At 42.8% G+C, this 18,506-nt stretch overlaps 1 protein-coding gene across 1 annotated transcript in view; it reads left to right on the forward strand.

The window, feature by feature from the left end:
• The window catches only part of LOC124241658 (dynein regulatory complex protein 8), a 122,332-nt gene that overhangs the window by 93,048 nt on the left and 10,778 nt on the right, over window positions 1-18,506 (forward strand). Inside the window, exon 3 of the mRNA XM_046665589.1 lies at window positions 1,645-1,717. Coding sequence (XP_046521545.1) covers window positions 1,645-1,717 — 73 coding nt within the window. The remainder of the gene's footprint in view (window positions 1-1,644; window positions 1,718-18,506) is intronic.

The following is an 18,506-nucleotide window of genomic DNA, read 5'->3' on the forward strand; positions in this document are numbered from 1 at the left end:
GTTAACCAGTCTCATGGGACATCTTTAGGGACGTCTTCAGAGAAAGTATAATCTTATAAAATGTTTTTAGTTTCTAGTAACACCATAAAGTTCAGATCCTGCCTAGATGAGGGATATGGGCATGGTAAACAATGCAGGAGCCTTGAGACTCAGGTGCTCAAGGAGATACGAAATATGACTGACGTGAAGACATGGCATGTGTAGTTGGCTCTCATTTATTATGAAGGAAAATCAATAAGTGAAAATTAAGAATCTTCCACAGTTACTGATTTTAGGTTTTTCTCTCATTTGATATTCATCCTACAACCTTCTTATATAAAGAACTTAAAAGTTCTTGTTTAAAATGTTTTCTCAGGGGCCGGCCCCGTGGCCGAGTGGTTGAATTCATGTGCTGTGCTTCAATGGCCCAGGGTTTGGCTGGTTCGGATCCTGGGCACAGACCTGGCACAGCTCATTGGGCCACGCTGAGGTGGCGTCCCACATAGCATAACTAGAAGGACCTGCAGCTAGAATATACAACTATGTACTGGGGGGCTTTGTGGAGAAGAAGAAAAAAAATTTTTTTTCTCAGTAAAATAGGGAGTAAATATAATACTACTACTATTATCCAGAATGGTAGAGAAATTAAATATTCTAGTTAAGTGAATATTTGTGAAATTAAATTAACATTCAAATATTACAACTTTAATTTTAATAATTTCAAGTGGAAATATTTAATAATCTATTACAAATCCCCTGTTTTAGCATCAGAGAGTCCTGAATATAATTTATCCTTTTCATAGGTTATTTGTTGAATTAAGTTACATTATTATGGGGGAGGGGGAGGATAGGATATTTATTAAGTGGCTACTCTGCCAAGAGCTGTGCTTTAGGCTATGATAGCTTATATTGTTTGATCCTTAGAGTCTTCCCAGCCCACTTCTGAGTATTTTAGGGGACGCTAGGTTTTGCCTGCCTGGTGGGCTTGTGCACCCAGAGACGAGCCTGCGCATCCAGCAAGTTGCAGAGCTGATTTGAACCCTAGTGGCTGACACCAGAGGCCATGCTTTTAAATCTCTGCTGTGATGTGAACTTCACCACAAACCATCCCCATCTTACAGATGTGGAAACTGAGGCTCAAAAGAGTTAACTATGGGGCCAGCCCCGTGGCTGGTTAAAGTTCTGTGTGTTCTACTTCAGCGGCGCAGGTTCATGGCTTCAGATCCTGGGTGAGGGCTTATTCCACTCATCAGCCATGCTGCGGAGGCATCCCACATACAAAGTAGAGGAGGATTGGCACAGATGTTAGCTCAGGACAAATCTTCCTCACACACACACAAAAGTTAACTAACACTCAAGATCAGCTAGTAAGTAGCTGGCATTTCTTTTTCTTACTCCCCCCTCCTTTCTTCTCCTTTTCTAGAACTTTTTGATTTTACCCAAGCAGGGCTTGCCTTTGCCACTCAGTGCAAACACTTCTTTCTTCTCTCTTTGGTTCACTTGTCTGCCTTTGCCTTTCCCCGGAAAGTGGCTTTTATCCTCACGAGGCAGCATGTACTGAGTGGCTTTGTTTGCTGTGCTGTGTCTGCTCTGCAGTACTTTGAGGAACATAGCCCTTGCCTTTTCAGAGTTTACATTCTGAAACTATTGACTCCTTTTTCCCAGGGAGATCGGAACAATCATCAGGTCATTAGGATGTTGCCCTAGCGAAGGAGAGCTGCATGATCTGATTGCAGAGGTAAGTGGGGCTGAGAGAGCTTCAGTCAGCAGACTGTGTGTGACTCCAGCTCTTTGGAATTAAGAAAAAAATCCTTACCTGACACTAAAAATGCCCTAAACTATGTGCTCAGTGAAAACATCAGGACAACTATGGGAATTAGCCAACCAACAGGACTTGAAAGAGCTGATACCAGATCTTGAAGAAATGGCCATGACCAAGTAATGCGAAGGGTCGAGTGAGGACCCTGCTTTAGATATTATGCTTTTTAAAACTAAGTGAGGAAAGGCCAGTAGGCACAGGGGACTGACTCTCTGCGGAAACAATATGGACAGGAGAAAGGAATATCGTAGGTAATGTCAGTTCAAAGGGGAGGGAAGCAGAGGTAGAGATGGTAAGGAATTTATATTTATTTGGAGATATAAAACTAAATTTTAGAGCAAGTAGTAAACATAATAAAATAATAAGAACTAACTTAACATTGATCAAACAGTCTAAGAATTTAAAAACATCATTATTTGTAATAGTGTCGATGAGTCCCTGGAGAGAATTAATCCTATAAAGCAGGGCTGAGCTGCCCAAGACTGGAGAGCTTCATGCCCTATTTGGTTTTCCAGAAAATTATGTGATATCATTTCAAGTGCAGCTTTCAGTTCAACCAAGCAGAGGCCTGAAGGGGAAAAAGCCGCCTGGGCAACCACGAACGAGGAGGATCTTCTCAGAATTGCTTCTGTGGGGCTGTGGGTCTCGGTGGAGGCCGGGGATCAACAAGGAGGATGAGGGAGGACGGCCGGGAGGCGGGATCGGGTCTGTTCCTTGTTCCTGGCCCCCAGCACAGTGCATGCTTGTTGAGCGTTACACGGAAGAGAAGAAGCCGTGATGCACGGGTTTGGGAGTTAGCCACAGTAGATACTCAGGCCCCAACATTTTCTTTTGTCTTCACCCTTTTCTTAGGTACATTGATCAACCTTTGAAAACTACAGATACTTAGAATCGTTACAGACCAACAGGGATCACTGAGCTGTCTAAGCTTTGTAAATGTTTTTCTGTACTTGCACAGCACAATTTATTCAAAATAAATTCTAGCAAGATGCTTAAAAAGCTTTGGGTGTGACTACCCTTTTTGAAGTTTCCCAAATAATTAAGGGGAAAAAGCACACAGATATTTGTGTGTATCCAATACATTTAGAGACTCCAAGCTCCGTAATAGTCCTCATCTGGGGCGAATATCATGTTGCTAAAGGCTCTGTAATAGTTTCAGAAATGAAACCATTTCTTTCATTTGCTTTAAAATCACATGATGCGACTATGCTTTAAAATTCTTCTATAAAAAGTGGAAGCCTGTGTGCAGTTCTCTAGTTGTCATTGACTTGAATTTTAGTGTAGATACATACTAACTTTCAGCCCTTTGCTTCCTGAAGATCAGTATGAAATCTGATGTTTCTCCTGAAATAGATTATTTAAAAAATCACTCGGCATTCATCTCTCCAGTTAATGTTCTATAATTAGCAACTTTCCCCCAACAATCTCTGCCTGTTTGGAATATCACAAAACCCAGCAACTGTGGGAAAGGGTAATGAAAATTGTACTGACATACAGGTCACCAGATGATCCTTCCTTTAATATCTACATGCTTTGAAGTTCAAACCTAAGTGGAATTATGGAGAATTTGAAGTAGTTACAAAGGAGAACTCAAAGATGTTTGGAAAATAGGCCCTGTATTGGTAAGACTATTACATTACACAGTGATTTTTTTAAAAAGGGGGTCAGCTCATCAGGAAAGTATAAAAATCCTGAATGTTTATGTACCTAATAACACAACTTCAATAAACTTGAAGCAAAAATGGAGAGATTAGAAGGAGAAACAGATAGTTCCACAATAAGAGATGGAGATTATAATAACCCTCTCTAAGTAATTGATAGAACGATTACATAAAGTATCAGCAAAACTGCAAAAGACCCAGCACCACCATCACCCACTCTGCCCTAATTAATATTTATTGAACATCATACCCAGAACTGCAGAATACTCGTTCTCTCCCAGTGCATAAGGAATGTTCAGTAAGGTAGAGTGCTAGGCCACCAACCAAATCTCAATACATTTTCAAAAACTGAAATCATACAGGATATATTCTCCAATTTTAAAAAACGGAATTAAATTAGAGATCAGTTGAGAATAAGATAACTAGGAAATCCTCAAATATTTGGAATTAAGCAACATACTTCCAAACAATTCATGAATCAAAGAAGAAATCACAAGGGGAATTAGAAAATATTTTTCCCTGAATGTTCATGAACGTACAACATGGCAAACGCCTTGGGATGCAGTAACGCAGCTCTCAGGGGACAGTTGATTATAAAGAAATGTTCATGATAATAGCCCTAATCATAATAGCCAAAAAACTGAAAACAACCCAAATGTCCATCAACTGGGGAATAGATGAGTAAATAAATACTATGGACTACCTCTCTACTCAGCAACAAAAAGGAACAAACTAGTGATACACACACAACATGGATGAATCTCAGCAAGAATATGTTAAGTGAAGTCAAACACGAAAGACTCTACTGTAGGACTTCACGTATGAAAGCAGATTAATGGCTGCCTGGGGCCAGGCATTAGAGGCTGGGATCAAATGCAGAGGAGCAGGAGTCAACTTTTTATATTGGAGGAAATCTTCTATATCTTGGTTGTGGTGGTGGTTACCTGACTATAAAATTAATTCAAACCAACACTTTGAAATGAGTAAACTTTATTGCATGTGAATTATGCCTCAGTAACACCGTGAGGAAACATAGACAAGGATTGTCATGAACAACTTTATGCTTCTTCAGTCAGTGGGTTCCAGATGGAAAATTGACTCAGGTTTAGGAACTAAGAAGGGATCACAACTCTTTTGGGGTAGCCATCCTCAGCCTTCTGCTCCTCCATTCTTGCCCTGTTTTGGTTGTAGATGTTGAACAGAATCCTCCTTAGTTACCTGGCTGTTTTGCCTGTAAGCGTACCACGCTCTATTAACCATCTCCAGAGTTTCCTTTGGCTCCCTCTTCAACCTTACTGGTCATTATATGTGAGCTCTTAGCTTGTCTGGTTGACAACTCTGCCTGGCTTCTGTTACTTGGGGGCATGGGGTGGGAGGCTGGCAAATCATGTTAACAAGCCAGGTCTGTGACTGCCTGTTCTAGTCCGCTGTGGCCCGCAGAGGAGACCCATTTCAGAACTCTCAGTGATGCCAGCCTTTCTCACCAGCACATTCCTGATGTCCTTGGTGAGTGGAGCATCCTCTGAGCCCTCCCATGGAACATCATCCTCTGTGAGTTTTCTGACTCATAATATGTCCATTCCAGCCAGCCCCCTTTTATCAGCTTGGCTTTTCTCCTTCACTAAGTGCTGACAATCGCTTATCACAGGGGTCTAAGAACCACCCTAGCAGCGAGTTTGCCCCATCTTCTGTCATCCTTGTCAGGGTGTCAGGTCCTGTGTCCTGAGAAACTGCCCAAAGTCAATGAATTCTTGCTCACTCAGTCTTACATTCTAGCTCTGGGTCAAGCGCTCTCAACCAGTCTCAGGGGCACTCCCCCTGCTCCTTCTAGTTCCTGCTAGCTAATTCCTCCTGTTATTTCAGTGTGCAGTCTCTTTCCTCCTTTATCCGCCCCAGCACTTCCCCAGCCAGGTTTTCTAGGATTTAACCCAAGTGTTCAGTCTCCCTGCTAGGAGAGGAGATGGGGGCAGTTCCTGAGGGGGCCCTGTTCCCTTGTCAGGGAGAGTCTTCTGCAGCACAGAAGTGTCACCTCCTACGAGGTAAGGGTGGGTGAAAGCCCAGAGTGTCCAGGGCGTCTCCCAGACAACACCCTCAGGGGCCTCCACCCAAGGGTCTCCATCCTATGTTTCGGTGTGCCAGTCTTTGCAACCAGCACCCTGACTTGGCTGTGCAATTCTAACTTTCATATCTTCTGTGTGAAGGGTGTCAAACTACGGCCCACAGGCCAAATCCTTCCCACAGCCTGTTTTATACAGCCTGTGAGCTAAGAATGGCTTTTACATTTTTAAAGGCTTATAAAAATAAAGAAGACTATGTGATGAAGACCTTATATGCCTTGCAAAGCCTGAACTGTTTACCATCTCCCCTTTCTGGAGGTTTACCATCCCTGTTTTCGATGATGCCTACTGGAGTCTGCTCTTTCCTCGCAGTTGATAAGGGCTTATTCATGAGCTACAAAGAGGCCCTCTGGCTTTCACAGCTAGTCTTTACCTGCTTGACAGTGGCCCTCATTTCTCATGATTCTTCTGCAGGGCATCAGCGTAACTTACAGCCAACTCTGCTGCTTTGTGGGCCTTGTTCCCCCATGTCTTTCAGATGCTTGAATCATGGTACCTGCAAGGGCATTCCTCTTTTATTTTATTTTTTTTATTGAAGTAACATTGGCTTATAACATTATACAAATTTCAGGTGTGCATCATTATATTTCAATTTCTATGTAGATTACCTCATGTTCACTACCCGTAAACTAATTGCCATCCATCACCACACACATGTGCCTTTTACTCCTTTCACTCTCCCCACCCTCCCCCCCCCCCCCCCCCCCGCCACTTCCCCTCTGGTAACCACCACTCTAATCTCTATGTTTATGTATTTATTTGTTGTTGTTTTGATCTTCGACTTAGGCATTCCTGTTCACTGAGATTCTCCCAGGTCACATCTGGTTGAATCTTTAGCAATGGACTACCAGAGACTGTGTGTCCCAAATACCACTCGGGACAGCATCCTTTATGCCTACTTTGTAGTGAATGAACCTGTCTCAGAAATCCATCTTACCACCTGTTTTCTCAGGCCACTCCTGGCACTGCCTGTGATGCTCTGGGTACTCTGAGAAGCAAGCACTAAGCATTAGATGTTCGAGAGACTTATTGTGAGAGGAAAATCAGAGCCCGGGGAGGCTGGGAGAGCATCAGGATGCAGTGCAGGTCTGAGCCTGTGAAGGAGCAGGGTGGGGAGGGAAGGTTGGGGAGGAACAGCCTTGGACTGCAGCAGTTCCTGAAAACGAGGTGATGGGGAGTTGTCAGTTCACGTTTGCCCGGCAGAGGAGCCCCCTTCTTGCAGGAAGGGGACCTATTTTAGTATCCCCGCCACACTCAGTTATTGGCTGGGATCAGCCCATGAGAAGTGTGGCCTTAGCCCAAACATGATGGCTAGGGACATCATTTAATTATGGTTCTGCAGTTGGAGATCTAAGAGGTGCAATTTCACGGCTGCCATTGTGTTATCTGGAAGAGCTATAATATGCTATGCACCAGGTGTTGAATGTCCAAAAGAATATGATCAAAGAGAGTTGGCAGCTCTGTGTTTTCTACCTCTAAGCTCACCATGGCCTAACTCTGGCTTTCAGGATTAGATCAAAGCAGAAAACAACTTAGGGATGAAATGAAGGTCCTCATTGGGTCCGAGCAGCAGGTCGTGGAAGAGTGAGCAGAAACTTTACCAGCAAGATACGTCAGTGATGGATCAGAGCTGGGCCAGGCTTCTCCTGGAATTCTGTCCTTGGGTGAAAAAGTGACACAGGGGAGGTTGTGCTAATGTAGTCCTCAACACATCTATCTCTTTGGTCAGACAACTTTGATGTGGAACAGTGGCCTCTCTGTCTGTGCACAGCAGTCTTTCTGGGATCTCTATGACACTCCTGGGAATCTCAGTCTTTCCTCTTCTCAGTTAGCTTTTTTTTCCATCCCAAGTTTTCCTCTTTCTAGTTCCTCTAGCATTTTGGCACGTTCTTCAGTAGCTTCTTGAAAGAGTGCCTTGAAGGTAAAATTTTTGAGACTTTGTATGTTTGAAAATGGCTGTGCTAGTGTTTGTTTAGCTAGGTATAGAATTCTCCACTCAGGGTCTTCATTAAGAATTTTGAAAGCATTTCTCCTTGTCTTCATGCTTCTGGCAATGCTATTGAGAGAATGCAATCCCATGCTGATTTCCAGTCATTTGTATGTAAATTTTTATCCCCCTTTCTGGAAGCCTGAGCAATATTATTTTGTCCCCAGTGTTTGAATTCTCACAATGATTTACCTTGGTGTGGATACATTTTCATCAAATGTGTTAGGTAACTGGTGGGCCTTTCAAACTGGCAGCTTAGATCCTTTGGTTCCAGGAAATTTTCTTGCAGTTATTTTGTTGATGATCTCTAACTATCCACCTTTTTCCTTTGTTCTCTCTTCTGGAACTCCTCTTACTCATTTGTGTGCCTCTGGACTAGTCTAGTTCGCTTATTTTTCACTATTCTATTTTCCATCTCCATCTTTTTGTTCTGCTCTCTGGCAGATTTCTTGAACTTTCTCTTCTAATGTATTTATCGTCATCTTCATTTCTGTTGTGTTTTTAATTTCCAGTAGCTTGTTTTTGTTCTCTGAATGTTTCTTTCTAAGTAGCATCCTGTTCTTGTTTCATACCTCTGAAGATATTAGTGGTAGTTTATTTGAAGTTTTCTTCTCTTTACATAATCTCTTTTCTCCAAGTTGATCATTTGTGTTTATTTTGGTCTCTTTCTTTTTGTTAGTAGCTTTCCTTGGATGTTGAAGAAACTTTGTCAGCTCACAATAAACACATATGTGGAGCTTGTCAGCTTTAAACTTCAGCTTTGATAATCTGGGAATCACCAACATCAGAATTGATGGGAATTTTCCTCTTGCACAGGTTCGATTCCTGAGGAAAGAGTCTTTCCATCTGCCTGGGAGACAAAGCATCTGGCTGTCAGTTTAGACACCTTCTGTTTTATGCTTTCTAGAATATGAATCTCTAGACTCCTGCTGGGATGGACAGGGGCAGTCACCCAGTAGGAAAAACTGAGAGGGGATTTAGGGCTCTAGTTTTCAAACAGATTTTACACTAGTGCTCCTTATTTTACTCCCTACTCCTTTCATCCCAAGTTCTAGAAGGAGCTGATGCTTTTTGAGAATTCTTTACCCACTGCTGGCTTGGGTTCAGTTTTCTGGGTCTGCTAGATCATTGTCATTCTCCCATCTGCCATCAAGCCTCCAAAATTTTATTGCTGTTGTATTCTTTCCTATTCTGCCTAAGTAGATTTATGATTATTTAAAGAAATATTCCTTTACCACACTTTTAGTGAGGTTTGAGAGACAGTGAAGTTAGATGCATATCTGCAATTTGCCGTCTTAACCCAGCATTCCACTTGATATTGGATTAATTAGTTGCTCAACAGAAAATAGCAGCAATAATCCAGAGAAAAGTGATATAAATCTAAAGGAGGTATTGTTAATCTTTTTAAAGAGAGCATTACTACACGTTAGAACTAGAATACTGGACAACTATAGCATGTATGAGGTAATATAAACTTTGGATTGTATTAAGAAAGCATGTTTAAATATTAAGGATATACAAACAAAAAGAATAGAAATTGAATGTATAACTTCCAAATTGATACAGAGGATAAAAGAATTAAAGAGCATTCAGTCAGTCCAAACAAGGCAGAAAAAAAACTATAAAAAAGAAGCACAGAAAAATCAGGGTATATAGAAAATACAAGATAAGGATACTAATAATCATAATAAATGCAACTGGACTAAACTCACAAGTTAAAAAACAGAGATTGTAAAATTGGACTTTAAAAAGATGCAAAAAATGATACACCAGCAAATTCTGCCTTCAAATTATAAATCGACCCCTTCTCACCACTTCAACATGCATCACCTTCACCCAAGCCATTGTCATTTCTCCCTGAACTTCCACAGTGGCCTCTGAACTCTCCTTGTTGCCCTCTTGGCCCCTACAGACTACTCATGCTGCAGGAGAGGGATCCTTTAACAGTGTTAAGTCAGGGCATGCCACTCCTCTGCCCAAAACCCTCCTTCTCAGGGTCACCACTCACTTATAAAGGAACCCAGAGCACAGTGCTGTAACTTACTGCAGCTTACAAGGGCCTAGGTCATCGGGCCTGTCACTTCCCACCATCATCCTTGCGCATCTTGGCTTCCTTGCTGTTTTACACCATGTCAAACAGGCCTATATTCAAAGTCCTTCTTCCTGCTCTTGCCCCTACTCTGTGATGCTCTTCCTCCAAGTTCCCACAGCACTTAGAGACTTTATGTGTTATATCTGGGCCAGAGTGAGTCCTAATGTAGCAAGGAAGGCTGTCAGAGATGATCTGAGCTGCCCCATGTTTCACCTGTGCCTTGTGAGTCTGCATCCTTGAAGGCTGTACTGGGTAGGATCTCTGATTCGACGGTCCAGCCCTCTGTATTTCTTCAGGAGTATTCAACACAATCTGAAGTTACCTAGTATTTATGTGTTTCTCCCTTGCCTCTGTCATATAAGCTCCTTGAAGGCAGAAAGTTCATCTGTCTTGTCCGTAGTTGCATCCTTGGTGCCTAGGACAAAGCCTGACACATACTGGTTCAAGAACCTGCTCTACTGTTTCCTGTAGGCCAGAGCAATGTTCTGGTTGTAATTATGTTTCTTACACTTTCTCTTCTGCCCCTAATACTTAACATGGTTTAACACAGTCCTTAGACTCTACTTGCAAGACCTGGTACCAGAATTGCCACAAATGTGGAAACACAGGCTTGCCAAGCACTACAGAGCTGCTTGAGGGAGGAGTTTCTAGTAGGTCTGATTCTTGTCTCAAAAACTCCACATTTAGGGGCCCGTCCTGTGGCCGAGTGGTTAAGTCCATGCGCTCTGCTTTGGCAGCCGGAGGTTCACCAGTTTGGATCCTGGGCATGGACCTGGCACCACTCGTCAGGCCATGCTGAGGTGGCGTCCCACATAGCACAACCAGAAGGACCTACAACTAGAATATACAGCTGTGGACTGGGGGCTTTGGGGAGAAGAAGAAGAGAAAAGAACCCTCCAAGTTTACAGTCAGTAAAAGTAATTAAAAACTATTGTAAGCTGATAATCATGCACTGTGTGAAATATGCTCAACACGAAAAAGACATATACTTCAGGATTCCACTCACGTGAGGGATCTAAAGTAGTCAAACTCTTAGAAACAAAAAGTTCTGTTGTTGAAGATGCATTGAGAGTTTGAATAAAATTGCTTTATAAACTATAAAAATATATAAAATGTAAAAGTAAACAGTGATATTTTAAAATCAATGTGTTGTTATATATGTGATTTTAAATATATATTTGGACCTAATAAAATTTATATATTCAACTTGACCAAGTTGTTTTAGGGAATTTTCTCCTTAGGGAGAAAGAGGATCACTTTTATTCATCACTATATTCAGATGGTTACTGTGTTAACCACTGCCCTTTGCTTAAATCAACTTTCAGCCCAGGAGAGAGCTTTTCCTCCAGTCTGAGTGCAACACCGTTTCCAGCAGTTGCTTTGGTGGAAATGGCTGGAAGAGCACCTTAGTGGAGACAGTCGCTCCAAGACTTGCTGCCTCTGTCAGTAGGAGAGGACTCTGCTGGGGCGGGCATTTGTGCCCAGGTGGAGAGAAACCAAAACTGAGGGCGGGAAACGGTTTGTGTAGCTGGAGCCCCGTGAGGTCCCTCCACCCAGAGGATAAAATGGGGAAATTAATGGCTTGACGGCCACTGATCCCTATTGCCTCCAACTATAGAAACTCACAGTGGGAAGGGACCTTATCAATCACCTGGTTTAGCCACCTGTTGATTCTTAATATCTCTGACGGTCCAGCCAGGAGCTGATTCATTCTTTTTTTGGTACTTCCACTAATAAGGGAGAGACATGACCCAATTTTTGCACAATAGCCTCTGGAGTATTTGGAATAAATAGTTTTTCTAAAGTAGGCAGCTTTCAGATTTTTCATTTGTAAAGATAATATTTTTGGCAAATGCCAATGAATTTTTGCTATTTTGTTCTATCTAAGGTAGAATTCTAAATTGTATTTGTGTTTTGGTTTTGAAACATAATTTATGTGAAAGCTTGTGTGTGTGGTATTTAGAGTCCAACTTGAAATATCTCATGTTTTTTATATTTTTTACTACAAGTAATTGAAAAAATTCATATGTGGGGCCGGCCCAGTGGCGCAGCAGTTAAGTGCACATGTTCCGCTTTGGCAGCCCGAGGTTCACCAGTTCGGATCTCAGGTGCAGACATGGCACCACTTGGCATGCCATGCTGTGGTAGGCGTCCCACACATAAAGCAGAGGAGGATGGGCACGGATGTTAGCTCAGGGCCAGTCTTCCTCAGCAAAAAGAGGATTGGCAGTAGTTAGCTCAGGGCTAATCTTCCTCAAAAAAAAAAATCACATGTATATCTTCTTTGCTGACATGGAACTAGTTGAAATGTAAGTGCCTTATAAAGCATCTTAACTGCTGATATTATCATGGTTTTGTGAAGCATGAAATATTCAGTTTATTGACTGTTTTGTCACTGGGGAGAAATGAAGTCTCACTGTGTGTTTTATTGCACCTAGTCAGTGAGTTCAGCAATAAAGTAAACAATACTTGAATGAGAAGAGACGGCCTGATGATTTGCCTGTGGGAACAGGAGTAAAGAACTCTGGGCTGTGATCCCATCCAAACACCGGACTGGCTCTAAGGACCAAGATAGGCTCTTTACCTCCCTGCGCCCGAATTTCTTCACATGCAAATAGATCAAGAGAATGACTTTAACCAAAGTAGAATGAGAAATGGCGTTTGCCTCCTGCTTTGAGACTTAGGTAAATGCTGCTATATTAAAAATCCCACAGTATTTACATATTTATTGAGACTTTTCCATGTTGGGGAGCGGATGCAGAGACTGTGGGATGTCGGAAGGCTTGGGGTGGCCTCGCAGAGGTGGCCAGTGTGGCAGTGGAGGCCGCGTGTTTCCTACAGGTCGCCTGCTCCACCACAGTGCTTGGCAGGAGAAGGAGCCGGATGTCTCAGGGCCTTGGTCTCCCAGGCGCACATCTTCTGGCACCCTGTGCAGGTGCACTCACTATAAATGGTCCTTGAAGGCTAAGCTGGTGGATCTTCCTGCAGAGAGGAGGTTCGAAATGTTCAGTAATGCTATCTAGGGTTAAGTTCGCATGTTCCACTTTGGTGGCCCGGGGTTCGCAGGTTCGGATCCGGGTGCGGACATGGCACCTCTTGGCAAGCCATGCTGTGGTAGGCATCCCACATATAAAGTAGAGGAAGATGGGCACGGATGTTAGCTCAGGGCCAGTCTTCCTCAGCAAAAAGAGGAGGATTGGCAGCAGTTAGCTCAGGGCTAATCTTCCTCAAAAAAAAAAAATGCTGCCTAGGTTACTTTCCAGTTATGACCTCCTTTTCAGCACATTAGCCCTCCTCTTAGATGACACAGACTAGACGATAACTTACTTTGCCTCATTCATGTTTGCAGAGCAAGATAGATGTGTTTTCGCCTTTTAGGAGGAAGGACGCATTTGGTGACTGTCTGTCACGCTCTCTCTCCTGTCAGTCCGAAGAGGCACGTACGTAGGAAGATAGCAGAGATGGAGGCGTCACTGCTAATCCGCATAGCCTGTCCTCCAGGCAGAGTCCGGGGCGAGGGACAAGGTGTTGGATAAGCCTAGCAATTTAATACCTTCTGTCCACATTCCACGTGTCATTTTACAGAAAGGAGACAGGACCAAACTTCTGTATTAACAGTTAGATCCATATGGAGGAGGAGGATGTGCCTGAAATCTTCACACCAGAGAGTGATTCTTTTTTTTTTTGGTGAGGAAGATTAGCCATGAGCTAACATCCATGGCCAATCTTCCTCTTTTTTTTTTTTTGCTTCAGGAAAATTAGCCCTGACCTAACATCTGTGCCAGTCCTCCTCTGTTTCTTGTATGTGGGCTGCCTCCACAGTGTGGCTGATGAGTAGAGTAGGTCCATGCCTGGGATCCAAACCCCTGAACCCAGGCTGCCGGAGGGGAGCACACAGAACTTTAACCACTCGGCCATGGGGCCGGCCCTGGAGAGTGATTCTTTTAGGAGGTGTCATTGCATAATATAGAATCAGAGGTTTGTATCCTATTGATATTAATAATAATGATCATATAGACTCTCAAGTTCACAAAGCACCTTCATGTCATGCATGTAATCTTCACAACAGACAGGTAAGAAGATATTACTGTTCACCCGTATGACACATGAGGATACTAGGGGGTGAATTTTAAACAGAACATTTTAAACTATCCTTGGTCTAACATGGTGAATATATTCTGTTTTTTCTATGAGAAAGACAACATCTATTTTTTTAAGGAACTTGATCAATACAGAAGTCAAGTGGATCTTCCCAGTATGACTTTGGTGTATGTGAGGAAACAGCAATGAATTCCTAGTGTTTTCACACGTCTGCTGTAATTTATGGAATCTTTCTTGAATTCATCTTATTCGAGGTTGGTTAATGGAATTTTCTCCTCAAGAAAGTAAGTCTGAGCTGCACCATTTTCTCTGTATCTCCTCTGTGAAATTGGTTCTAAACGGGAAGACCCACTTCGCTAACCTCCAGTGAGAAGTGTGTGGGGACTGCTGCTTGATGGTGGGGATGCACAGTCTTCGGGTTCAGATGTGCCACGTGTGTGTGTCAGTTTGCTAGAGCTGCTGTAAGAAAGTACCACCAACAGTGGCTTCAACAACGGAAATTTACCTCCCAGTTCTGGGGGCAGAAGTACAAAGTCAAGGTGTTGGCAGTGCTGGTTCATTCTGGGGCTGTGGGGGAAGCATCTGTCCCAGGCCTTTCTTGTTGGTTTGTAGGTGGCTGTCTTCACATTCACATGGTGGTGTCCCTGTGTGCATGTCTCTGTGTCCACATTTCCCCTTTTATAAGGACACCAGTCATATTGGATTAGGGCCCACCTAATGACCTCATTTTACCTCTGTAAATACCCTCTCTCCAAATAAGTTACATTCTGAGGTACTGGGGTTAAGACTCATGGATTTTGAGAGAACACAACTCAAGTCATAACACTCACTCATTCTCTCTCTCTCTTTCTATATATATAAATCTATCTCTGCGTATCAGTATATATGCATTCTATGTATATAGAGTATAGTTCAGTATTTGATTTCGATTAAAGGCATTTTAATACATAGATTATTGAATCATTGAGACAGCATTGCATAACATTTCTAGAAAGTAGTGTTTTTATCCTGTTTTACTTATGGTCTCATAAAGGTAACTAGCTTGTCCTGCACCAGAAATAATAGAACCACCTGTTATCCTCCACTCTCCCCACTCCTGTTCCCAGATTTGCAGAACTGGAATTCTGCCATGCTCTTCTTGTTTCACTTGTTAATGGAGTCCAAATAAAGCACGGAGTTTAGTGAACAATAATGTATCAATATTAGCCTAACCCATTCTAGTTGTACCATTGTCATGTAACAACAGGGGAAACCTGATAGGGGTATATGGGAACTCTGTACTGTCTTTGCAACTTTTCTGTAAATATCAAACTATTCTAAAATAAAAACTTTATTTAAATATTAAAAACCTTTCATAATATAAAATAGTGTCTTCTTATATTAACCATTCATTAGAATTACCATATAATTGTACTGTTTTTATGCTGTTGCTTAGACATCTTTTTGTACAGAAGGACAGATTTAATGTAGCCTCTAGAGGACAGTGTTGGGTCATAGGAAGATTTTCACAATCTGCCCAAGTTGAAGATGAACTTACTTATTTTTCTTCTTAATTTTTAACCACAAGGCCTCTGTTTATTCATTATCCCTCTTTAAAAGTAAATCAAAGAAAATTCATGCCTCTTCTGCTATTCTGATTCGTTGGAGATCTCCTTTAACTCACTGTTTTTGTGCAGTTTTGGCTCCGCACAGATCTAACAGGACAGAATGATCTGCAGTTTTCACTCTAGCGTTCAGAGCATTGAGGGTTCGTGGAAGTTGTGTGGGAGCCGGGGGAGCATCACGGGGCACACACTGTGTGTTCGTGAATTCTCACATGATGGAGAGAGTGCTGTAGAGTTGAACTCCCTGTGGAAAAACTAAAAAAACTTTGTAGATTGGTGAGGATGCTCATGAAATAAAGAGGGGTTTTGATCTTCAAGGTTGAGACTTTGCTCTAGAGTGGTTTGTTGGCAGTGGTGGGAAGGGAAGCAAACCATTGTTCTAGCTTCTGGAGCAGATTTCTGGAGTAGTCAGACTAGAACCTCAATGCTTGAGTTTAAGAATTATCCCTCCAAAGTAGTCTCCTGAGATTGGCGTTTGACTTTGAGGAGGCTCCTGGGGTTGGGAGTTACAGAGTGCTACCCAAGCACGCCAGAGCCATATGAACATTAATTTGCAAAATGCTCGCCTTGGACCTAGAGGCAGCTGAAGATAATTGTTCCTGTATTGATGGGCTCAGAAATTCTGAAACACATCATTCTGTCATTAGATGGATGACATTTTCTGCTGATGGTGGAGTCCGAGGGCTCCACTCATACTAGGTGAGAATCTCGTATAAACATTAAAAAAATAGTTGTCATTTGGATGACAGTGTGTTCCACTTAGGAGCAACCTGTAGATTTCTTATTTTTGCTCAAAGATAAATCTGTTAAGTGGTCCTCTGTTGAATTGGGATCTATGAGCCTTTTAATAGGATTTTTGAAGGGGAGTGGAAAATTTACAGCTGCTGGTAAATAGCCTGACATGAAGTTAAGATCAAAGGTGTTTTGTTCAGCCACACCATCAAAGTTGAACCTGTGGACAGGAGTCTTTCTTATTCTCATCTAACAGTGCTAGGAACCAAAATTCTCCTTCTCAGCTGTAATGTTCTCTTAATTAATGGTGGTATAACACAGTTCCATCAGCCATCTAGGTATTTAATAAATAATTTGATATGTACTTTGGTCCCTGAGAGAATGATTGGTCCCCTAACCTGGTCCCTTATCCAGTGGTCCTGATCGCAGGGAGAAGCATCACTCCATCCCATTTGTGAAGTCACAATCCTGTCGGTTGTCCTGGACTCCTCTCTTTGTTCTCATCTTTGACCATAATAGAGGCAGCACCAAGTCCTATTGATTTTACTTCTTAACTGTTTCTTGAAACCATCCACTTCTCTCCATGGCCACCACTCTAACCTATGGTTTATCTGCTTGGGCCACTATAGAAGCTGCCTCACCCACAGCCAGTGTGATCTTTCAGACACACATCTATGAGACCTCCAGTGATTTCCCACTGGTGTTAGGATAATGACCAAAGGCACTTGATGGACGATATGGCCCTGCAAGTTCTGGTCCCTGTCTCTGTCTCTCTAGCCTCATCTGGAGACATTCTGCTCCTTGTTCCACATGTTCCAGCCTCCTGGCCTGCACTGCATCACACAGGGTCTTAGTGCCTGTAATTTCCTCTACCTGGGAGTCTCTCCCCTGCTTTTTCTAATTATCTTCTCCTCATCCATTATACATCAGCTCAGCGTGATGCCCTCATGACTGCCTTTCCTGATCTCCTGGCCTAGATAAGTCTCCTTTCTTCTCTGCTGTGTAGACCCATGATCCACTCCTTCATTAGGCTTTCATAGACATCATAGACACTCAGCTTTGTTGTTTTTTGATCAGTATATGTATCCACTACAGAATATAAACGCTGTGAGCAGGAACCCTGCCCACATATGCTCATCATCAGCTCCCCAGCACTCAGGGCAGTGCTTGGAAAAAGTAGCTGCTCAGGCCGGGGTGGAGCAAAATGGCAGGGTGAGCTGACCCGGGATTCTCTCACCTCCAAAATACAACAAAAGATTGGAAGAACTGAATTTCAGAGAATAAACATAATGCCAGCTCGTTAGAGACCTACAATACCAAGAAGGCGGAGATTATAAACCTTGCTTACACCTTCGGAGGCGCTGGAACGGTAGGAGAGAACATCGTTCCCTCCCCTAGAGTCTGCGATCGCTGCAGCGTGGGTGGGGAGGGAGCGGGGGGAGGGGCCGTGCGACCGGGGGATCATCCAGGACTCCTGCCGCTGATTCAGTGGAGACCCGCTGACGGGGGGAAAGCTTCCGTCCACGGGGACCCCATAAATCAAGGGCCTTGGGAGACCAGAGAAGAGAACTGATCTGAACCCAGACCGGCGTGTGTGAGTAACAGCCCCTCCCTCCCGGCAAAGCCAGTGGGCGCAGCCATCTTGCCCCAAGGCGGAGAGCTCATAACACGTGGCTCTTGACCCCCATCTAGTGGCGACAGGCTGTAACTGAAACTGAATTCTACCACCATGAGAAAAAACCGCTCCTCTACCATCCAGCAATTTATAAAAGCCCCAGACCAGAAGGAAAACAATAAAAACACAGAATTAAGTCCTGAGGACTTGGAATTAGGTAAACTAAGTGATAATGAGTTCAGAGCAGCTATAATCAAAAAACTCAATGAGGTAGAGAGAAAGATAGAGAAACAAGCCGAGTTCTGGAATTACTTCACAAAAGAGATTGAAATCATAAAGAAGAATCAAACAGAATTACTTGAGATGAAAAACACAATGGACCAGATAAAACAGAATACGGATTCCCTGAATGCCTTTGTAGACAGCGTAGAGGAGAAAATTAGCATAATCGAAGATAGACAGGCTGAATGGCGCCAGACAGAGGAAGAAAGAGAACTAAGAATTTAAAAAAATGAGGAAAATCTCCAAGAGATAATGGATTCAATGAGGAGTAAGAACATAAGGATCATAGGAATTCCCGAGAATATGGAAAAGGAAAATGGAGCAGAAAGTGTGCTTAACGAAATTATTGAAGAGAACTTCCCAAATCTAGGGATCGACGGAGAAATGTGTGTAGAGGAGGGTTTTAGATCTCCTAGATTTGTCAATGTAAAAAGAGCTACCCCACGGCACATAGTAGTAAAGTTGGCAAAAAGGAAAGATAAGGAAAGAATACTCAGGGAAGTAAGAAAAAAAAAAA

The sequence above is a fragment of the Equus quagga genome, chromosome 7 (genome assembly GCF_021613505.1).
Source record: "Equus quagga isolate Etosha38 chromosome 7, UCLA_HA_Equagga_1.0, whole genome shotgun sequence".
Lineage (NCBI taxonomy): Eukaryota > Metazoa > Chordata > Mammalia > Perissodactyla > Equidae > Equus > Equus quagga.